At 43.7% G+C, this 22,704-nt stretch overlaps 1 protein-coding gene across 4 annotated transcripts in view; it reads right to left on the bottom strand.

The window, feature by feature from the left end:
* rars1 (arginyl-tRNA synthetase 1) overlaps nucleotides 1-22,704 on the bottom strand; it is a 43,701-nt gene that overhangs the window by 3,244 nt on the left and 17,753 nt on the right. For all 4 annotated transcript variants that reach the window (XM_085995771.1, XM_085995772.1, XM_085995773.1 and 1 more), the window contains 9 exons: nucleotides 19,550-19,650; nucleotides 16,296-16,417; nucleotides 11,859-11,979; nucleotides 9,244-9,373; nucleotides 6,449-6,553; nucleotides 4,317-4,495; nucleotides 3,628-3,737; nucleotides 2,832-2,937; nucleotides 1,503-1,675 (listed from right to left, as the gene is read on the bottom strand). In XM_085995771.1, the coding sequence (XP_085851897.1) occupies nucleotides 1,503-1,675; nucleotides 2,832-2,937; nucleotides 3,628-3,737; nucleotides 4,317-4,495; nucleotides 6,449-6,553; nucleotides 9,244-9,373; nucleotides 11,859-11,979; nucleotides 16,296-16,417; nucleotides 19,550-19,650 (1,147 nt within the window). The remainder of the gene's footprint in view (nucleotides 1-1,502; nucleotides 1,676-2,831; nucleotides 2,938-3,627; nucleotides 3,738-4,316; nucleotides 4,496-6,448; nucleotides 6,554-9,243; nucleotides 9,374-11,858; nucleotides 11,980-16,295; nucleotides 16,418-19,549; nucleotides 19,651-22,704) is intronic.

The raw sequence follows: 22,704 nt of genomic DNA on the forward strand, positions 1-22,704 counted from the left end.
TGCATATATCTTGATTTATGTCCTATGACTTTGAACTTGCAAGGTAAATTGGAGTCATCAACACTATGATTCTCCTGAAGCCAATTTTTACAGCTTGCTGAGATAGAGTTATGATACTGGGTCTATTTCTATTGGAGCAGAGAAAGCTGAGATTTAATAGCGGCTTTTAAAATGATGAAGGGATTTGATTAGGAAAAAAAACTATTTCCTCTGGTTGGGAAGTTAGTGTCTAGAGGTCATCAATTGAAAATTGTCACTAAAATAGTGAGATGAGGGGCGTAGGAAGGTTGTTGGAGCATGAAATGCTTTGATACCGAGAGGAGTTACTATTACATCTTTTAAAGCATAGTTGAATAAATATTTGAAACAGGCAGGATACAGGACTAAGGGATTAGTTTTTGGCTCCTCTAGTAAAGAGCCAACACCGACACAATGAGCTAAATACTGTCTGTCTGTATGGAAAACTGACTTCCATGGTTCAATGGGGGTCTCCAGTGGCAGAACTCTAGTACTGCAGCTGCACAATATTTCAGACCCAGAGTAAATAAGATGTGCTGAGAACGTGTTTAAATAAATGCCGCATCAAATGAGCTCTTGTTGTATTTTCTGTTTATAACTTGAAACAAAGATAGATTTTAAAAGAGTTAGAAATAAAAGGGAGATAGTATTGGTGTAGATTAAAGTGGGTGAAACATTGGATCTGGTATCGCTGTGTCTGCAGGGCTGTTGCAATTGGTTAGTTTAGGTTTCTATTTATAACAGTTTAGCCTTCAGAAAAATGTTTGTGGTTTATTGCGCCTGAGTTTCTGTAGCATGTGGGTGAACAGAAAGGAATGAAAATAGATCTTTAAAAATTGTATCTGAACAATACCAGCTCATAGTACAGACCAGTGATGACTGGCTTTTCTACAGCTTGCTGGGAACCTCTAGTGGCACAAACTAGGTACTGAAGCTTCAAATGCTATTGTATTTTCCTGTTTTAAAAAAGACATAAAATGGTTTCATCCATAAGATTACAGCCATCAATTAATCATTAACATGTTTTCAGATTTAGCTTGCAAGTAGTAAACTGGTGGCGGAGATCGTTCCACTTCTTAAATTGCCAAGCAAGACAAGGTTTGCATCTTCCTCCCCCATTTTAGGGCAATTGTTTCTTCATTTTTAGGTCCCCTTGTGCCACACACCAGCCTTTGCTTATACAGGGTGCAAAGAGGTGTGACAAGGCAACTTAATATTTTTCTTTCCTCTGGGGAATGATTTGGTTTCCCCCTCTCAAAAAGCATTTTATTTTGGGGTTACCAAGAATGCAATACTGTTCTCTAACATTGATATAGCTGCACATTCTACCACTGTTGTGGCACAACACAGTAATACTACAAACTGCTGTTCCATTGAGTTGCTCATTGACACTGGGCATTTGAACAATGTGAGGAACTAGACCAGTGCGCTCACAAACATTACTGCATCCTATAAAGAGTAACTTTTCCCCAGAGTTGTCTCACCTGATTCTAGTGAAAGCGTACAGCAAATAGGCTGCTGTGTTCCCCCTGTCATCCAACATCTTGTCGAAGGAGAAGACATAGTCATTAGTCCTATTGTGAGAAAGGTCAGCATACTTAATACAGCCAAATGCAACAGCCTCTTTTGCTGCCTTAAGCTCGTCAGGTGTCAAAACCTAGAACAGGAAGGCAAAAAATTAAAACATTTTAAACAACATTTAAAGCCAGCAGATAACTTTGCGCATCGTAATCAAATGAAGTACCCGAGACAGTGCAATTCTGTGATCTTCAACACTGGTCTATAACCATTACCAAGAATGGAGGGGCTGGCAAAGTGGAACACAATCCAGGAGCTTGAGAAGAAAAAAAGCAAGCCAACACCCTTGCTGCATTCTCTTCCACTTTGCCAGGCCATCCTGTTTCCATTTCAGACCTGCCTTAACCATCCCCGCCCCCACGTCCATTCACACATTCTCCGTCTATTAAATGTCTTTAATTTCTTTTATGTTCCTTCCTATTGTCTCATGTTAATATCACTTGAGCCATTTAATCATCTCCTGTTTTACTTTTTAAGTACTTCACTGGTCATTCTACTCCCTTTCTCGTATGTGAGTATGTTTTTTTCCTACTTTGCTGCTCCCTTCCATTTGTTGTGTTCCTTTATAAATGCTACTCATTTTTCCAGTTCTGATGAAAGATTACATCTGAAAAGTTAACTTGTCTGTTCTCTCCACGGATGTTGACTGGCCTGATTATTGCTAACATTTTCTACTTTTGTTGTAAAAAAATACCTCCATGGTCTTGCCCTTCCCTATCTATGTAACTCTCCTCCAGCCCTACAACCCTCCAAGAATTCTGCGTTTCTCCAATTCTGGCCTCTTGTGTATCCCCCACTCCCTTCTCCCCACCATTGGCAGCCATGACTTCAGCAGTCTCGGCCCTCAGCTCTGGAATTCCCTCCTTAAACCTCTTGCCTCTCCACCTCCTTTAAGACCCTCCTCAAACCAACCTCTTTAAGCAAGCTTTTAGGCACCCATTCAAATATCTACCTCTTTGGCTCAGTGTCAATTTTGTGAAGCACCTTGGGACGTTTTCCTACGTTGAAGGTGCTATATAAAAGTTAGTTGTTGTAATCTGAAGTGTATTTTTCTTTTAGCGCAAGACTCAAATATGATTTGTGCTAGCCTTCCCTGTTGTTTATTTAAGAACATTGAACAAAGAATCTCACCACCTCCACAAATACATCAAATCCAACTCCAGCTTGCTGCATGCTTTTTTTCTTTTAAGGTTGGGAGAAACTGTAAAAAATACGAGTAACAAAGAAGGCGTTACCTTGTCGCGTTCCTTTTCCAACAGTTTATCCATTGATCTTTTCAGACCCTCTTCCAGTAGGTCAACCAATCGCACAGTTTCACCTGATCTAGTTTTGAACTTCTTTCTGTGAACAAATGTTAAAATAAAAGGTTGACATCAAAAACAAAAGAACATTTGAAAGTCTTGTTTTTTATCAAAATACAGATGGCCCAATCATCATTCTAATCTTCCTAGCTCCAAGAAATCTCTGAGAATCCAGGATTGTGTTTCAGGCTGTTGCTGGGCGGGGAGAACAGTTAATTTCTGTAACCATGGTTATGAGTGATGGGGATTTGACTGCTTTTCTAGTTCCGTCATTCTCTGCTAGCAACAATAAAGTTCTCCGTGGCCAGATGCAGAGTAAAGCGCTCCCCAGCAATGGGACTCCATTGTCAAAAGACTACCCTCTCTTCTGTACCAGTATAGATTTCTCAACTTCCACTCACATTAGCCAGTTTTGTTGGCTTTCTGAATGAGACAGCCAATTTGTCCTGAACTGCAGACTGAGAGACCTGGGTTGAAAGTGGCTAAACTCATTTCACATAGGATCCTTACATCTAGTAGAAAGAGCAGACTTCCATTCTGTTAGAAGAACTTAACCCCAGTTCCCAGAGGTGAAAGGAGGGTGTGTTAACCCTCTGCATTATTGTTACAGAGGCTCTGAAACCCTTTTGAAAATGTCAGTATAACACAAATAATTAGGAGAATCATAATTCAATACTTCTTTTAAAGGATGCCCCTGAAAATGATGAAAACAGGAATTAAGAACACTTACTTATCTTCACCTAACACTACACCAAACCCAGCATGTTCTACTCTGATCTCCTTGGGGTCATACCAGCCAATCATCTGACCTGCAGCAAAGATTGTCTGGAAGTGGACACTCTGAGGTGGAAGGAAAAAAACATGATCAGAATCAGAATTGAGATGGGAATACAAGCAATTTACAACATTGATGGAATGATGGTTCCTGGCTACCACCGAATGCTCATTTCTCAGAATTCATACACACCAGAATGGCAGTGATAATGTAAATATTAGAATGGTCACTTGTTAGCAGAAGAGCTACTTGCTTACAATAGTTAAATGTGAATTTTGTCCTACCATGCAAAAGCTATTTAATACACTCCAATTGCTTGATCCACCAGTAATTCATCTTCATTACTTTTGCGCTCAACAGGTGAGGCTTTTCAACATTAGAGAATTTAAACATTTCCGACTTCTGACACACTGTGTAAGCACTGAGCAGTCTGGGATTGGGTATACTGTTTCCATTTGTCATGCCCAATACATTTTTATAGAGTTACCGAGTGACATTACCAATCTGCAGATTTCTTTTTAAAGTAATGAAGCTTTAAAAATGCCACTTGAGTGGATGAAAACAACTTCAAGACACTTTCCTGTTCTAATGTACATAGGTGCGAGGGACAGAATAGCAGCAGTGTGCTTCAGAATCGAACCCACCTGCCCATTATCCACAACATAGATAATTATATCTGCCTTCTCATCAAAAATCCTTTGTCGAAGAGCCGCTAAGTCGGATGTGTCATATGTGTAGCCTCCATCTGATTTTACTATTGTCAGGGGCACTAAGCATCCTGGTGGAAAAACAATCTTTCGACCTTCATCAAGCTGGGCCAGACCTGTCGGAATAAATGATGCAACCTGGGTTTATCCATCTGTACAGCGACAATACAAAAAAACTATACTGGTTAGAATTATTTCCTCAGGCAATTGTAAAATAATTAATAAACCTGCACAGAACGGTTCATAGTCTTATCTTTCAGGCTGGATTTCATCACATTTTCCCTTTACAGATAGTACTGTCTGTAAATAAGCACTAAAATAAAGGACCCAAACTGAACAAACGCACCCCTGTGAAATTCATAGGAAATATGAGCAGTGCTCATAAGCTGTAATCTCATCTCAGGATTCAGAGGACAATTAGAAACTGGACAAACCTCACTCTTATGGTTTACGACATAATGTGAACTCCTCAATAGCTCTATAGTCTATGCCTGATAATTCAGTTTTTTTTTTAAAAACACTAAGGCCTAGAAATTCAGTTTGGGGCGGCCAGCTCGCTCGCGCCCAGAAAGTACCGCTGCGCGCGGAGCCACTTGCGCCCGCCGGAAATTCAGTTTCAGCGCCCCAACTCGAAGGCGGCCGCTATTCAAGGGTTTTGGGCGCTGAAACTGAATATCGACGCGCTAGGTGCAGCAGCGCCACCCGCTGCGGAGCGGCAGGCTGCGGTACTGCAGGCCTTCCTCCCTCTCTTAAGGGGGAGGTGCCTGCAACAGCGAGATCGCCGCTCGCTAGTGCCGGCAAATGAGCCCGGCACCACGGAGAAGTGCCGGGCTCCTGGAAAACAGCCGGCAATGCCGCGGGTGGGGGGGGGGGGGGGGTGGGTGGAGGAGGCCGGGGAAGGAGGTGCGGGCAGGCAGCTGCCGAAAAAGCGGCCGACCGCACCTCCGCCTTAACTCGCCCCACTAACGCTACAGGGCGGCCCCGTTTTCTGATCGCTGTTTGCGGCCGCTGCGGAAGAGGCGGCCGCAACTAAATATGGCGGTCGGGCCGGTAGCGGGGCGGTAGCGGGGCACTGCGCACACCGATGACGTCATCGGTGGCGGCGCAGCGCTACTGGCTAACGCCGCCATTACCGCAGCGCTGAATATCAGCGAAAGCTCAGCAAGTGGCGCAAAAGCCCTCTTTGGGCGAAAACTGGGCGCAAAGCCTACTGAATTTCTAGCCCAAAAAATGTTAATGATCCAGAAATTCAAATTAAGCAACTTTGAATTAAGAGTCGTCGACTGTACTGGCTTGAAATCACTCCCAAATATCCACCAATCTATGTATAAACTGTCTGAATCCTTCTACAGGAAACTTTGTGCTATCCGGCACCCACGGGACCGAGCTGCTGCCGTTGCCTAAAAAGTGTCATACTCTCCAGAGTTAATGTTGAGAGATACGGAGAATCTTATCTCCGTATTTGACAACAAACACTGTTGCTTAGCAACAGCTTCTAAACACTCGGGTGTGGCCCTAAAGCTCTGTAGCTGAAGCTGTTGCTATAGCTACAGACCTTGCACAGCTCGACTGTTCAAACAAAGCAAAAAAAACAAACAAAAAGAATAAAAAACAGCTGCTGATTTTTGCCGGTGGCTCCAGATTGCCGGATATCTCACCTCCGGATAGCACAAAGTTTCCTGTATTAGAGTTCAGCCTGTAACTCACTCACAGGTGAGTTTATTTCTTTTGATCTGAAGAAAAATCCCCAATGGGGCAAGGAGGACTTTAAAGAAAATTGGCAAATATCAATTAATTAGCGCTTTTCCAGTTCACTTCCATTCGCAACTGGGGAGCAATTTTAGTTACTTATTTTTAAAAAGTATACAGTATTTAGAAAAATAAAACAGCAAAGTTCAGTTAGCTCCAGCAAGGAATAACACCAGTACCTTAAAAATGCAAATTTTAAAAATAGCGATGGACTCAGAAAGCTATGTGAACAAGCTATTACTTGTGTGTTAGATTTCAGAGTATATTTTATTTAATTAAGACAGGCGCTCCAGCATTCGCTAATGCAGTGTTATTTTTACCTTTTTCCTCAAACAATTTTACGACGTCATTCATCATGTCTTGGTAGTACGATTCTCCTCTTTCAATCAGCTTTATATCCAGACTCTCATAAATTTTCTGGAATTCTAAAAAAAATGTTTTAAATTGAAGACAGCACAAAACAAAATGAGGACAGGAGAAAGAGGTGAGTGCTGTTGCTGAAAAGCACTCAAGCTGAGAACTCAACTGGTGTACACCATGCGACAACAGGTCGTCGTCGTACGTGTCGTCACACTGTTCCCTTTGGGGAACTGTATGAAGTGGTGGAAGGATTTCTGGCCGCAATTAACGCTCCTTCCGTGACCGTAACCATCTTTGTACCAGCCATTAGGGTGGTTAGTCCAATGGCGGGAGGGTTTTACGGACTCCCACAACCCATACGAGGGGGGGGGCCACCCACACCCACGGACGCAAGTATCCCGCTGGATGTCAACCCAGAATTTATAGCCGGAGCTCCGACTCCACTTGCCGGGATTGTCTGGAGCGGGGTTCGAAACCCTACGCCTTCTGGCCCAGCGGTGGGGATGCTACCGCTACGCCAAAGGCCCACTCGCGACAACAGGCGCAGAACAGACACTCGTGTCAATGAGGAAAGCAGAGAGCAAATTAACCTCTGACTCCATTCAAATGGACAAGAAATTTGCAGACTTCCATGATTTACTACACACCTCAGAGTTCCAGACCATCCCAAAGGAAACATCCCACCACCCTGTCAACCTCCCTCTCTCCCAACACACTTGGGAAGCTACGCAGTTAGTGGACGCAGCCTAGGTGATCTAAACAGCAATATACAGCTGTTAGTCTGGGAAAGTCTGTGGATACAATGACTACCTAGTTTAGTTCTGCAAGACCCTACTCCCTAAACTGGCAATGCTCCTACTGAAACTTTTCCACCACTTGGAAGAGACAAGCACCATTCCAGACACTTTCAAGATAGACTAAATCACAGTAATATACAAAAAAGCAAAGATCCCACTCTTTGCTCATCCTATCGGCTCATATGAACAATGGCTACAAAATACTGCTGACCAGACTGAATGACCACTGGTCTCAAACAGAGATGTGCAGCAAAGGGGTAGTGGCACTAAAAATAAGGTAGTCGCTGTACTCCGACAAATGGTCTTGGGTGGCGTAGGGCAGAAGTGGATTCAAATCCTATAGTCCAATCCCACATCCAGTGTGCACCAATGGCCTCAGCTCTGCACCATTCCTCTTCTACTGAGGGTCAACACAAGTATGCCTGGCCATGGAGCTCTTGGCAGTAAGCTGCAGAGATAGCTTGCATTCCATAGAGTAGAGGCCAGAGAACACAAAATGTTGCCATATACAGATAGTGTCCTACTCCAATTAATCAAATTATCGTATCAATTCCCAGCAACTTCCCAAACAGCAAGGCGTTTAGACAACTTTTGAGATACAAACTTAATTTTACAAAGTGGAGGGAATGTCCCGTGTGCAGGGCACCTTCCAACATGTTTGCAAGACCTACCCCATTGCATAGTGAGGCTTCAAATGTATAGAGATATAACTAATGCACCCAACTCACTAACCAGTACAGAAAAACCCCACACAGTGAGCTGGGATTCAATCCCGGGAAGGTGAGCACAATATAAATGAAGATATCTGTTTTAGATGCTACATCAGTCTCCAAGTGTAGCTATTCGGAGACCATGGCTCCCGCATCTCCAAGTTCCTGTGCGCAAGTAAGAAACCACAAATGCATTTTGGATACCTACAGCACACCAAACATGAGGGAGAGTTCAGCGTGCCCAATCTCAGCCACTGCAATTCAGCAGACCAACGCTGAGGAATTATGGACTGGAACTAGGTCTACTCACATAACTCTTGGCATAGGATGAAAACCAGGGTCCCCAGTATATCACCCTACATAACCTGCCTTCATTGACCTCCTCTCAACTCCTGCAGACCTAAGCCTGTGACTACTGGGCTAATTCACAAGGGAACAAATTGCCCCGCAACAGGCAGGCTAGTGCAACTGTCACTGTTACATGCACTTCCCCACTGTGGCAGAATACAACCCTCCCCATAACAAAGATGTGGGTGAAACATCCGTGGGACTTAAACCAATTAGAAAGGGTGATGCATTGACTTGGTTTAGAATTCAGGAACCGCCAGGCAGTCTAGAATCCATTAGTGGAATCCCACGTGACCCTGAAACCTCCCACAAAGACCCAGGGTGTATCCTCCCCCAAGAAAGTTAGAGTGGAACCACAAACTATTAAGTCCCTCCTAGTGTTCAACAATGTTCAGCACCCCAACTTCACAAGCCCCATCACCATATTTGTAAGACTTGATACAAACAAGAATTCCCAACAAAATAGCACAGTTTCCACATATCAACGACACCAATGTATTGCTCAATAAGTACCTTGTGAGAAACTACACAGTAATTTCATAAACATATATACTTCAAAAAAAGTGATTTTCCTCAAAAAAACAGGAGGTAACTATTGTTTGTGACAAAACTATTGCAGGAACATAGGAACAGGAGTAGGCCATTCAGCTCCTCAAGCCTTTTCCACCATTCAATTAGATCATGGCTGATCTGCACCTAAACCACATTTACCCACCTTTGATCCATATCCCTTGATACCCTTACTTAACAAAAGTCTATCAACCTCAGTCTTGAAAGTTTCAATTAACAAACTAACAAGTCCCTCCTAGTGTTCCACAAAAGACTGGGTTTGCCTTTTTTGACAAATCCCAGCTAAATCCTTTCCTTCGTTGAGCTCCCCTAACTTGATTCCTGGCTTACCCTTCCGAGAAACATCACAGATCATATTCCAGGCCTTAGTAATGTCTGGATTGTGGCTCTGCAGCTGTACCACGCACTCGTATGCTCGCTTCTTAAAGGCTTCCTCCTCATCAAATCTCTTTTTGGATTCCTGTAAATATATGACAATTACTGAGAATTTTAAAACATATGGTAGTACAGGACTACTCAACTCCTGGCTATAATAAAGTTTATAAACCTTAATACTGAATTAAGCACTGGGGTTCATTTCTAGTGGGATAGAATTGAAAAGCAGAGACTTTATGTTAAACTTGTATAGAACCTTGGTGAGACCACACTTGGAGTACTGTGAACAGTTCTGGTCTCCATATTATAAAAAGGATAGAGGCTCTTTTCTCTAGAAGAGGGAAGGCGGAGGGGTGACCTGATAGAGGTCTTTAAGATTATGAAAGGGTTTGATAGGGTAGACATAGAGAAGATGTTTATCACTTACGGGGGAGACCAGAACTAGGGACCATAAATATAAGATAGTCACTAATAAATCCAATAGGGAATTCAGGAGAAACTTCTTTACCCTGAGAGCGATTAGAATGTGGAACTCGCTACCACAAAGAGTAGCTGAGGTGAATAGCATAGATGCATTTAAGGGAAAGTTAGACAAACACATGAGGGAGAAAGGAATAGGAGGTTACACTGATGGGGTTAAATGAAGAGGGGTGAGAGGAGGCTCGTGTGGAGCATAAACACCAGCGTGGACCAGTTGGACCAAATGGTGCTGTACATTTTATGTAATGTAATTCTATGAATATAAAGCAGTATTATATCCCAATAATCCATTGAAGATTAAATTCCAGTAATCGGCAGTCAGCACACCACAAATGTAATCTTTTCAGTGAGGACATCACAGTACAACATCTCAATGGAGCATTCCAGCTTTCATTGTTGTCTTGACAACCATCAGATAAAAAGACACCTTCCACTGAGCCAAAACCGATCAGGTATAACATTTATGCATAACATAGACTGCTATATATAAAAGTAAAATGAGTGAGTGACAGTGACTACAATGGCAATGTCATCTTGCAGTATAGATGATGATAAGCTACTCAAGCAGATCATGAACCCCTTGGTGGGTTTATTTTCTCGTAATTACTCCAACATACTCATTATTCTCCATTTAAAATGTGAAGCTGTCTGCTTTACAACAACTAAACAATGAATGATGGAGCAAAATGAATGACTTTACTGCTATGATAAAATTTACTTTAAATTCACAAAGTGTTGACTACTACAGAAGATCTGGGTAAACTATATTTATTAGGGGTGCAATATAGATGTGGTTAACATTCAGCGGGTGGTCAGTCGTAAAATTACAGTATTTTTCTCTTCTCAAGGTCCTACTCAGCACACACACCAGAAGGACAAGCTTGACTGAATTTTATATAAAGGGTATCGATCATACATGGCAAGCTCCTGACCTCGACGATGTCTTTGTGGGAGGAGTTGGGAGGGAAGAATCAGGAAGGTATACAAAGGCTTTAGGAAAAAAAGGCTAAGAGCAGGAAATTTGTCGTTCTCTCACAAGGCCTTGATCTGTCGATAAATTGAGTGTTAGTGTGTAAGCTGATTATTTATCTCTTATCTCACAGAACAATGATCAAGCCAAATGTCAGAACTGTTTTTACTCATTTACTCATTTTCTTGAGGGATGTTTTGCCCAGATAAAGATTTATGTGTAAAACTAATTAATCCACCAGAATAGAATTTATTAGATGTTTCCAGTCTAGAAACAACCCCCATTTCCAATCAGTTTCTAGATTACTGAAACCTGTGCTATTGAATATAGTTTTCCAGGTGTTGCCTTTCACATTATTCAATGTCCCTCCCTCATTTTGACATATCACATCAGCTATGTGGTATCCTAGGTACCACACCTCCCAAACCCACGATCTCCACCACCTAAAAGGACAAGGGCAGCAGGTGCATGTGAACACCATCACCTCCAGGTTCCCCTCCAAGTCACAGACCATCCAGACTTGGAAATATATCGCTGTTCCTTCATCGTCACTGGGTCAAAATCCTGAAACTCCCTCCCTAACAGCAGTATGGGAGTACCACATGGACTGCAGTGGTTCAAGGTGGTCGCTCACCACCACCTTCTCAAGGACAACTTGAGATGGACAATAAATGCTGGCCTTGCAGCGACACCCAACGTCCCGAGAATGAATTTTTTTAAAAGCTGAAGGGGAGTTTGGTGAGAGAAAGCAAAGGGATATGAATGCTTGAAGCAGTTTAAAGATTTTGACATAAAATAGCATGTCATGGCAGTACCCGTTGAAAGGGCGATAGCAGACAGTCAATCTCACATGAGAAAGTCAGAGAAATAAAGACAGAAAATGTGTGGGAACCATGCAGAGAAAAGAAAACCTAGAGAAAAGAGGAAAATAGAAATAGAAAATAGGAGAGAGAAAAAATGAGAATTAAATATATTTTTACTTTTGTCCCTGAGCAATGGCATGGGAGATCAACTATTGTAACATTACTATATCATCATCATTCGAGTTGCATTGTCAAGCTCATGTCTACATTGGGCAATCAGTGCCTAAGCACTATGTGCTGCATGAGAGCAAACTTACTTTATAGAAGGCTTGAAGATCTCCGATCGGTGGGGAAACGATCAGGTAATCTGGAAACTTGTCCTGCAAGTGAGCAATCAACATACCAAATTGTGTCCCCCAGTCACCAACATGATTTAACCTGAAATCAACAAAGATGCTTCAACAAAACTGCAATATAAAAGGGTCGTAACGAGGAATAATTACATTGGCCTGACAGAATACTTCCATAATGTTCATTTCATAACCTCAGCTACAGTGAAGTGCTGCGTATAAGTCATACCTTCATGCTTATTTAGTCAGTGCAAAATATATACTATGAAGCAGCTTGTATAATAAAAACATTCCAATCACTCATGGTTTTCTTTCTATATAAAACTGCCACTAAAAACCTTTGCTCCTTACTGCCATCTTTTTGGTGAATGTAGTTTAGCAGTATATTCAGAAATATTCAGGAAAAACAACACGAATTAATAATAAAACAGCAACTTCAAAAACAGCAGAGTTCAAACAATGCATGCAATTTACACTCATTAATCTGCATTTTGGTTGAGTTAAAATGCAGTTTCCATTTGTTTGTAGAATGGATATTGCAACTTTGAACTCAAATGACAAAGTGTAGCCTCTGTTGTAATGGTAAAAGTAACTGGTTACCTTTCAAACATTAAATTGGGAAAGAACAACTAGTCCATAAAATGAGGGGAACAAGTCAGTGTTAGAGCAATGCTCTTTGCTAATGATGGTCTTCTACGCACACCTGAATTTATGCTTAAATAATAAAGTATATCTGAAAATGACTAAGTCAAATACTATACTGTAAAAAGTTGTAGGAATAAAGTACACACTCGAGACTGGTTCTTCATAAAAAGTAAACTAGTAATTTAAAAAAAATATTTGTTCATGGAATGTGGGCATCACTGGCAAGGCCAGCATTTATTGCCCATCCCTAGTTGCCCTTGAGAAGGTGGTGGTGAGCGGCCTTCTTGAACCGCTGCAGTCCATGTGGTGAAGGTACTCCCACAGTGCTGTTAGGGAGGGAGCTCCAGGGTTTTGACCCAGCGACGATGAAGGAATGGTGATATATTTCCAAGTCAGGATGGTGTGTAACTTGGAGGGGAACTTGGAGGTGGTGGTGTTCCCATGCGCCTGCTGCCCTTGTCCTTCTAGGTGGTAGAGGTCGCGGGTTTGGGAGGTGCTGTCGAAGAAGCCTTGGCGAGTTGCTGCAGTGCATCTTGTAGATGGTACACACTGCAGCCACGGTGCGCCGGTGGTGGAGGGAGTGAATGTTTAAGGTGGTGGATGGGGTGCCAATCAAGTGGGCTGCTTTGTCTTGGATGGTGTCGAGCTTCTTGAGTGTTGTTGGAGCTGCATTCATCCAGGCAAGTGGAGAGTATTCCATCACACTCCTGACTTATGCCTTGTAGATGGTGTAAAGGCTTTGGGGAGTCAGGAGGTGAGACACTCGCCGCAGAATATCTAGCCTCTGACCTGCTCTTGTTGACACAGTATTTATGTGGCTGGTCCAGTTAAGTTTCTGGTCAATGGTGACCCTCAGGATATTGATGGTGGGGGATTCAGCGATGGTAATGCCATTGATTGTCAAGGGGAGGTGGTTAGGCTCTCGCTTGTTGGAGATAGGCATGGACTGCTTCATTTTCTGAGGAGTTGTGAATGGCACTGAACCCTGTGCAGTCATCAGTGAACAACCCCACTTCTGACCTTATGATGGAGTGAAGGTCATTGATGAAGCAGCTGAAGATGGTTGGACCTAGGAAACTGCCCTGAGGAACTCCTGCAGCGATGTCCTGGTGCTGTGATGATTGACCTCCAACCACCACAACCATCTTCCTTTGTGCTAGGTATGACTCCAGCCAGTGGAGAGTTTTCCCCGATTCCAATTGACTTCAGTTTTACTCGGGCTTCTTGATGCCACGCTCAGTCAAGGGCAGTCACTCTCACCTCACCTCCAGAATTTAGCTCCTTTGTCCATGTTTGGACCAAGGCTGTAATGAGGTCGGGAGCCAAGTGGTCCTGGCAGAACCCAAAATTGGGCATCAGTGAGCAGGTTATTGGTGAGTAAGTGCTGCTTGATTGCACTCTCGACGACACCTTCCATCACTTTGCTGATGATTGAGAGTAGACTGATGGGGCGATAACTGGCCAGGTTGGATTTGTCCTGCTTTTTGTGGACAGGACATTCCTGGGCAGTTTTCCACATTGTCGGATAGATGCCAGTGTTGTAGCTGTACTGGAACAGCTTGGCTAGAGGCGCGGATAGTTCTGGAACACAAGTCTTCAGCACGATAGCCGGGATGTTGTCGGTGCCCATAGCCTTTGCTGTATCCAGTGTGCTCAGCCGTTTCTTGATATCACGTGGAGTGAATCGAATTGGCTGAAGACTGGCTTCTGTGGTGGTGAGGGCCTCAGGAGGAGGCCGATATGGATCATCTACTCGGCACTTCTGGCTGAAGATGGTTGCAAACGCTTCAGCTTTGTCTTTTGCACTCATGTGCTGGACTCCACCATCATTGAGGATGGGGATATTCATGGAGCATCCTCGTCCTGTTAGTTGTTTAATGGCCCACCACCATTCACGACTGGATGTGGCAGGCCTGCAGAGCTTTGATCTGATCCATTGATTGTGGGTACGCTTAGCCCTGTCTATAGCATGCTGCTTCCACTTTTTAGCATGCATGTAGTCCTGTGTTGCAGCTTCCCCAGGTTGGCACTACATTTTTAGGTACGCCTGGTGCTGCTCCTGGCATGCTCTTCTGCACTCCTTATTGAACCAAGGTTGGTCCCCTGGTTTGATGGTAATGGTAGAGTGCGGGATATGCCGGGCCATGAGGTTACAGATTGTGGTGGAATACAATTCTGCTGCTGCTGAGGCCTACAGCGCCTCATGGATGCCCAGTTTTGAGCTTGAAAAAGGTTTACAGCATTTGTGAATTATACAGCTGGTTTATTTTTCATAACCAACTGGCTTCAATGTGTACGTTGCACCTAGTAACTCATTCGTGCAACTGAATAATGCATACTGTTGAACATTTCAACATCCCAAGCTGCAGTAAAGCTCAATTAAACCGATAAGCAGAGCTGTGCAGAAGCGCAGTTATTCTAATTTGTGCAAAGCACCAACAGTTGCCCTTCATTCTAGTTTTAGCACAATATAATGTAAACTGTTAACACAGAAACTAAGCAATTACCGCTCACGCCAGTAGTAATAATCAGCTACTGTAGCAATCATTGCAAATACGTCAATTAGCTGTTAAAAAAATTCAAACAAAGGCTACTAGAATTGTCAAGAGCTATTGGTCTAGTTTTGAGCTGGGCATTGGGCTATCTCCCTAATATCCCACATTTCCATTATAGCTAAAGATAGCTAATAGGAAGAGGTAAAAGATGGTACAATATGTTGGTAAAGCTGCATCATACTACAAGAAGGCATGTTTGTTACATTATCACTGTAATCATGCAGTCAAGGGAAAGTATAAAGCGAAAGCTATGTGCTTACCACACAGGAAAGTAACAGTAATCTGTGCCAACTCTCTCAACTGGCAACTGGTGCATGAAGCAAAAAGATATGAAAATGCAGAGATCCTTTTTTTAAAAAGAGAGGATATTGAGGGAGATTTTGGGCTGGATTTTGCAGTAAAAATAACGGCGAGGCTAACAGCACTCACTGTTATTAACGTGTAAATTGGACAGCAACTTCCAGCAACCACACATGCGTAAGTCAGGATGTTGCTGTCCGAGATGCCCTGCTCCTCCGGAAGCTGCATGATAACAGTACCGCGCCGAGAGACTCACCATTGAAATACATAGAATGGCATGAAGTTACTGTACTTACCCGATATACACACACTAAACTCGCCAGAAAAAATTAGCGTTTGTTCATTCCAGTGTAAGTACCCTTTTAACGGTGTGGTAAGTCTTAATTACTGCCAAACAACCTCTCTGGCACTGAAAATTAACTTTAACAAGTGTGGAGTCTCAATCCTTCAGAATTTAAATTATTGTTGGAGATTTTAAAAAATAAACATTTTTAAAATAATTTTTCTTTTACTTTTTTTTCTGTCTCTTTTAATTCATTTATTCTTTGCCTCTTTATTTTGTTTTCTGTGCCTGATTTGACATTGAATTAAATACTCTAACGGACACGTCCTGGTTTAGTCTCTGCACTGCTCAACAACAATTCTTTAATCTGATTGGTTAAGGAGATACACAGATGCTCTGTTGATGGTGCTGCACTTTCTCGATGATCAGCTGACAGGAACTTCCAGTGCAAAAACCTATGTCTATGGCCATGCGCAAGTGTAACGAATGGTGTTCGCCATTGGCCACAAAATCCAGCCCAATTTCATACTTTTAGTTGGAGAATAAACCTATGCATTCTGATTAACTTTCGGTGAATAAAATGGATTCATTCATGTGCAGAATTAGTCACTTTCCACTGACCTTAAAACGTCATAACCCACAAACTCAAACAAGCGGCACATGCTGTCGCCAATGATGGTCGATCGCAGATGGCCCACATGCATCTCTTTGGCAATATTGGGAGAGGAGAAATCTACCACTACCTGTGAAGGAAATATATTTGAATAAGTAACTACTTTCATGCAATATAACACAGTATTACTACCAAGCTGTGAGGCCTGTTCAAAATGAGGGGACTGGAGGTCAAGTCTAGCATAGAACAAAGCAACTCTAACCTCCACGCCATAAATTAACTATCTATATATCATAGTGTGCACAGTATAAATTACAGCGGATACAAAGATCAAATAGGCAGTCGCACAATGATACTCATCAACTTTGCTTCCAATTTCCACCCTTCCCTCGCCTTCACATGGTCCATCTCCAACTCTTTTCTTCTGTTCTTCGACTTCTCTAACTCCATTTCTGGGGATAGGCTATTGACCAATGTCCACTAAATGCCCACTGACTCCCACAATTACCTTGATTGCACTTTCCCCCACCCCGCTTCCTGTAAGGACTCTATTCCATTCTCCTGTTTCCTCATCGCTGTCACATTTGTTCTGATGATGCCAGTTTCCTATACTAGTGCTTCCGATATGTCTTTCTTTTTCCTCAACCAAGGATTCCCTTCCACCGTGGTTGACAGGGCCCTCGACTGTGTCCGTCCCATTTCCTGCATTTCTGCTCTCACCCCTTCCCCTCCCTCCCAGAACCACGATAGGGTTCCCCTTGTCCTCACCTTCCACCCCACCAGCCTCCACCTTCAATGGATCACCCTCGGCCATTTCCACCACCTCCAGCGTGATGCCACCACCAAACACATCTTCTCCTCTCCTCCCCTCCCCTTTCAGCATTCCAAAGGGACCGCTCCCTCCGCGACAGCCTGGTTCACTCTTTAATCACCCCCAACACCCCTCCCCTTCCCACGGCACATTCCTGTACAAGTGCAGCAGATGCAACACCTGCCCTTTTGCCTCCTCCCTTCCCACCATCCAGGGCCCCAAACACTCCTCCCAGGTGAAATAGCAATTTACTCGTACTTCTTTCAATTTAGTGGACTGTATTCGCTTCTCACGATGTAGTCTCCTCTACATTGGGCAGACCAAACGCAGATTGGGTGATCACTTTGCGGAACACCGCCGTTCAGTCTGCAAGCTTGACCCCGAGCTTCCGGTTGCCTGACATTTTAGTTCTCTGCCCCACTCCCACTCTGTCCTCGACCTCCGACATTGTTCCAATGAAGCTCAACGTAAGCTCGAGGAACAACGCCTCATCTTTCGATTCGGCACTTTACAGCCTTCCGGACTCAACATTGAGTTCAACAATTTCAGATAATAATCCCTGCCCCCATTTTTTTTCGGACAGCAGCAGTTGGTAATGATGAGTCAGAAGGTTATGGGTTCAAGTTCCACTCCAGAGACTAGAGAGCAAAGTCTAGGCTGACACATCAGTGCAGTACTTAGGGAGTGCTGCACTATCAGAGGTGAGTCTTTCAGATGAGACATTAAACTGCGGTCCCGTCTGCCCTCGCAGGTGGGCGTAAACAATCCCATGGCACAATTCGAAGAAGAGCAGGCGAGTTCTTCCCAGTGTCCTGGCCAATATTTAATCCTCAATCAACATCACTAGAACACATAATCCAGTCATTATCTGGTTGTCTGTGGGAGCTTGCTGTGCGCAAATTGGTTGCTGCGTTTCCTAGATTACAACAGTGACTACACTTCAAAAGTACTTCATTGGCTGTAAAATGTTTTGCGGACCCTGAGGTTGTGAAAGGCACAAGATAAATGCAAGTCTTTCTTTCTTTTCAATGAAATGGCGGCTCTTTCCGCAAACATTTAAAAGGACAAATGAAAGAAACAACTTTTCACTGTTATAATGTAGGAAAATTAGCAGCCAATTTGCACACAGCAAGGTCTAAAAAAACAGCAATTAAATAAATAACGAAATCAGCTGTTTGTAGGTATTGGTTGAGGGATAAATGTTGGCCAGGACACCGGGAGAATCGTTAACAGCACAGAAGGAAACCATTCAGCCCAACATGCCTGTGCCGGCTCTTTGAAAGAGCTATCAAATTAGCCCAACTCCCCTGCACTTTCCCCATAGCCCTGCAAATGTTTCCTTTTCAAATATATATCCAATTCCCTTTTGAAAGTTACTACTCATTTTTTTTATTCGTTCATGGTATGTGGGCTTCGCTAGCAAGGCCAGCATTTAATGCCCATCCCTAGTTGCCCTTGAGAAGGTGGTGGTGAGCCGTCTTCTTAAACCGCTACAGTCCGTGTGGTGAAGGTACTCCCACAATGCTGTTAGGTAGGGAGGGTGAAGGAACGGCGATATATTGCCAAGTCAGGATGGTGTGTGACTTGGAGGGGAACCTGGAGGTGGTGGTGTTCCCATGCGCCTGCTGCCCTTGTCCTTCTAGGCGGTAGAGGTCGCGGGTTCGGGAGGTGCTGTCGAAGGAGCCTTGGCGAGTTACTGCAGTGCATCTTGTAGATGGTACACACTGCAGCCACGGTGCGCTGGTGGTGGAGAGAGTGAACGTTTAAGGTGGTGGGTGGGGTGCCAATCAAGCGGGCTGCTTTGTCCTGGATTGTGTCGAGCTTCTTGAGTGTTGTTGGAGCTGCACTCATCCAGGCAAGTGGAGAGTATTCCATCACACTCCTGACTTGTGCATTGTAGGTGGTGGAAAGGCTTTGGGGAGTCATGAGGTGAGTCACTCGCTGGAGAATAACCAGCCTCTGACCTGCTCTTGTAGCCACTGTATTTACATGGCCTGTCCAGTTATGTTTCTGGTCAATGGTGACCCCCCCAGGATGTTGATGGTGGGGGATTTGGCGATGGCGATGCCGTTGAATGTCATGGGGAGGTGACTAGACTCTCTTGTTGGAGATGGAATCTGCTTCCACCACCCTTTCAGGCAGCACATTTCAGAGAACTCCCTTGCTCTTTTGCAAAAAAAATGCCGTGGAATCTTTTACGTCCACCAGAGAGGTTAGACGAGGCCTCAATTTAACGTCTCATCCAAAAAGCGGCACCTCAGGCAGAGAAGCATTCCCTCAGTACTGCACTGCAGTGCCAGACTAGGTTATATGTTCAAGCTTCTGAAGTGCGGCTGGAACCCATGACATTCTGACTCGGAGGCAAGAGTGCTACCACCGAGCTAAAGCTGACAGCAACTATTTTATTAAAAAAACTCTTATTCTGCTCTTCCCCATTTGTAAATTGCGTACCTTCTTCTTTGGTCCTACCGGCGGAGGCTGCACTCCATTTACAAGGAGGTCTGTCAGCAGCTTGGAGACAAATTTTCTTTTAAGATCAACATTGACAAAACCTATTTGTGAAATTAAAATAAATATAAGAGCATATTCTAGTTTAACATCATGTAAAAAAAACCTCAGAAAGGACAGAAAATAGTTCTGAATGCATCTTGGGCCAGGATTTTTCATGTATGCTTTTTAAATGTTAACAGGTCACTGAGGGGATTCCCAGGCTGCCTGTTACCAGATTGTTGTATTCCTTCTATACTTTTTGGTTAATTTGTATGTAGTACTATTTTCCTTTCCTGACATGGTTTTACAATAGCGGACTCCTGGGAATGTGCAGAGGCCCCTTGTGCATGAACATTTGAAAACAAACTGCATACAATGAATCAATGTCAGGTTACCAGTTCATTCTTCAGCTCCCTCCACAGCGAGTTCCTGATCTCAACTGTGGTGCCACAAAGAGCCAATGAGTGGAGATCTGGCACTTCCTCCCCAGTGAGCAGGTAAAAACTGAAGGGGCAGGAGAAAGGATAAGAGAGATACTTCTGTCTTTACTTCATAATTTTGAAACAGATGGAGTCAAAATTAAAGCCGTCTTCCCTTACCACATTTTAAAATGCAGAAAAGTGTTGTCTGCAGGACCAGGTTGATTGGCTGGGAAAATTAGTCAATTTACAGGCTCTGCATGCAAATTAAATTATACAAGGTCAATGCATTAACAGCCACTCGGAACCCAGATGACATGTGAACACCTGCTTATTAGTGGCCCATACAATAATTCCTACTGTTTCTTTACATCATGGATGATTGACAGCTCTGACTTGAGAAACTCTGGATTAATTAAGTATTGTAGAATTTTCCTATAGTCTTCAGTACTGGCAAAAGATCTGAACTCCTTGGGTGAACATGAAATCTGTATCAACTACATGTATCATTGCATTAAGAAGGTCTACGGAGGGCTGTTTCATCCACAAATAATGCTGTTATTAGACTCTTAGAACTACTTTCTAAAAAATTAGATATTGATCCCTTATGGACCGATTCTAATTTCATTGTTTTTAATTATTCTGCTAATTCAGTATGTCACTATCATTTGGCTTCTGTGTATTAACCTGTAAATAAATCTAATAGTTTTAATATGCATTGGTCTGGTATATTTTGTATTTCGGTAAAGACAGTGTAATTTGATGGGCATCCCATACAATCCACTGAATTATCCAGTTAAGGGCTAATTGTTAAATCTGACCATACACATGATTCATATAAAGACTTTAGACAATAGGAGGCTCTGTCTGCTTAATGATGACACCCTTTTCCATGAACACTAGACAAAAGTGTTGGGTAAAATCCTGAACTGTAAGAGCCACCTACAGGAAACTTTGTGTTACCCGGAGGCTAAATGTCCGGCAAGCTCGAGCCACCGGCAAAAATCAGGAGCCGTTTTGTTAGGTTTTTTTCTTCTCGTGGCTTTTTTTTCAACAGTCAGGCTCTGCAAAGTCTCTGCAGCTTAGCAACAGCTTCAGAGAGACGATTCCAAGGTACGGGCCGACTGTTTAGAAGCTGTTGCTAAGCAACAGTGTTTGTTGTCAGATACGGAGATGAAAAGCTCCGTATGCTTCAACATTAACGCTGGAGTGTCCGGCAGTTTTGAGGGAACGGCAACAGCTTGGTCTCGTCGGTGCCGGATAGCACAAAGTTTCCTGTACTTTGTTTTGGCGACGGCCTGGGAGGTCCTATACAGAATGTTCTGTCAGCTAGAGCTGCCATATTACCCAAGGAAACATGAAGAAAGTGTCAGATTAGCTCAGTTGCTGGCACTCTTGCCACTGCAACAGAAGGTTGTGGCTTGAACCCCACTCCAGGATAGAGCACATATTCCAGGCTGACACTCCAATTTGGTACCAAGGGTGTGCTGCACTGTTGGAGATGCTGTCCTTCAGTTGAGACTTTAAACTGACATCCCGTTTGACTTTCCAATTAGCTGTTAAAAAGCTAAAGGGAAAGACAGTAGGGTTGGTATTCTGGAATGATGAAGGGTCTTTTCACCCACTCCCACATCGTTACCTCTGGTGTTCCCCAAGCATCTATCCTTGGCCCCCTCCTATTTTTCATCTACATGTTGCCCCTTGGCGACATCATCCAAAAACACAGCGTCAGTTTCCACAAGTACGCTGACGGCACCCAGCTCCACCTCACCACCACTTCTCTCGACCCCTTCACAGTGTCTAAATTGTCAGGCTGCTTGTCCGACATACAGTTCTGGATGAGCAATAATTTTCTCCAATTAAATATTGGGAAAACCGAAGCCATTGTTTTCGGTCCCCGCCCCAAACTCCATCCCTCTCCCTAACATCTGTCTGAGGCTGAACCACACTGTTCGCAACCTTGGTGTCATATTTGACCCTGAAATGAGCTTCCGACCACATATCCGCAGCATTACAAAGACCGCCTACTTCCACCTCCGTAACATCGCCCGTCTCCGCCCTTGCCTCAGCTCATCCGCTGCTGAAACCCTCATCCATGCCTTTGTTACTTCTAGACTTGACTATTCCAACGCACTCCTGGCTGGCCTCCCACATTCTGCCCCACGTAAACTTGAGGTCATCCAAAACTCGGCTGCCCGTGTCCTAACTCGCACCAAGTCCCGTTCACCCATCACCCCTGTGCTCGCTGACCTACATTGGCTCCTGGTTAAGCAGCGCCTCGATTTCAAAATTCTCATCCTTGTTTTCAAATCCCTCCATGGCCTCGGCCCTTCTATAATCTCCTTCAGTCCCACAACACCCTAGAGATATCTGCGCTCCTCTAATTCTGCCCTCTTGAGGATCCCCGATTATAATCGCTCAACCATTGGTGGCCGTGCCTTCTGTTGCCTAGGCCCTAAGCTCTGGAATTCCCTGCCTAAACCTGTCTGCCTCGCAACCTCTCTTTCCTCCTTTAAGATGCTCCTTAAAACCTACCTTTGTCACCTGCCCTAATTTATCCTTATGTGGATCGGTGTCAATTTTTTGTCTGATAATACTCCTGTGAAGCGTCTTGGGATGTTTTACGTTAAAGGCGCTATATACAGGAAACTTTATTATATCCGGCACCGACGGGACCGAGCTGTTGCCGATCTATCA

Source organism: Somniosus microcephalus, chromosome 8 (assembly GCF_052327205.1).
Source record: "Somniosus microcephalus isolate GS21.2 chromosome 8, FLI_Smic_1.0, whole genome shotgun sequence".
NCBI lineage: Eukaryota > Metazoa > Chordata > Chondrichthyes > Squaliformes > Somniosidae > Somniosus > Somniosus microcephalus.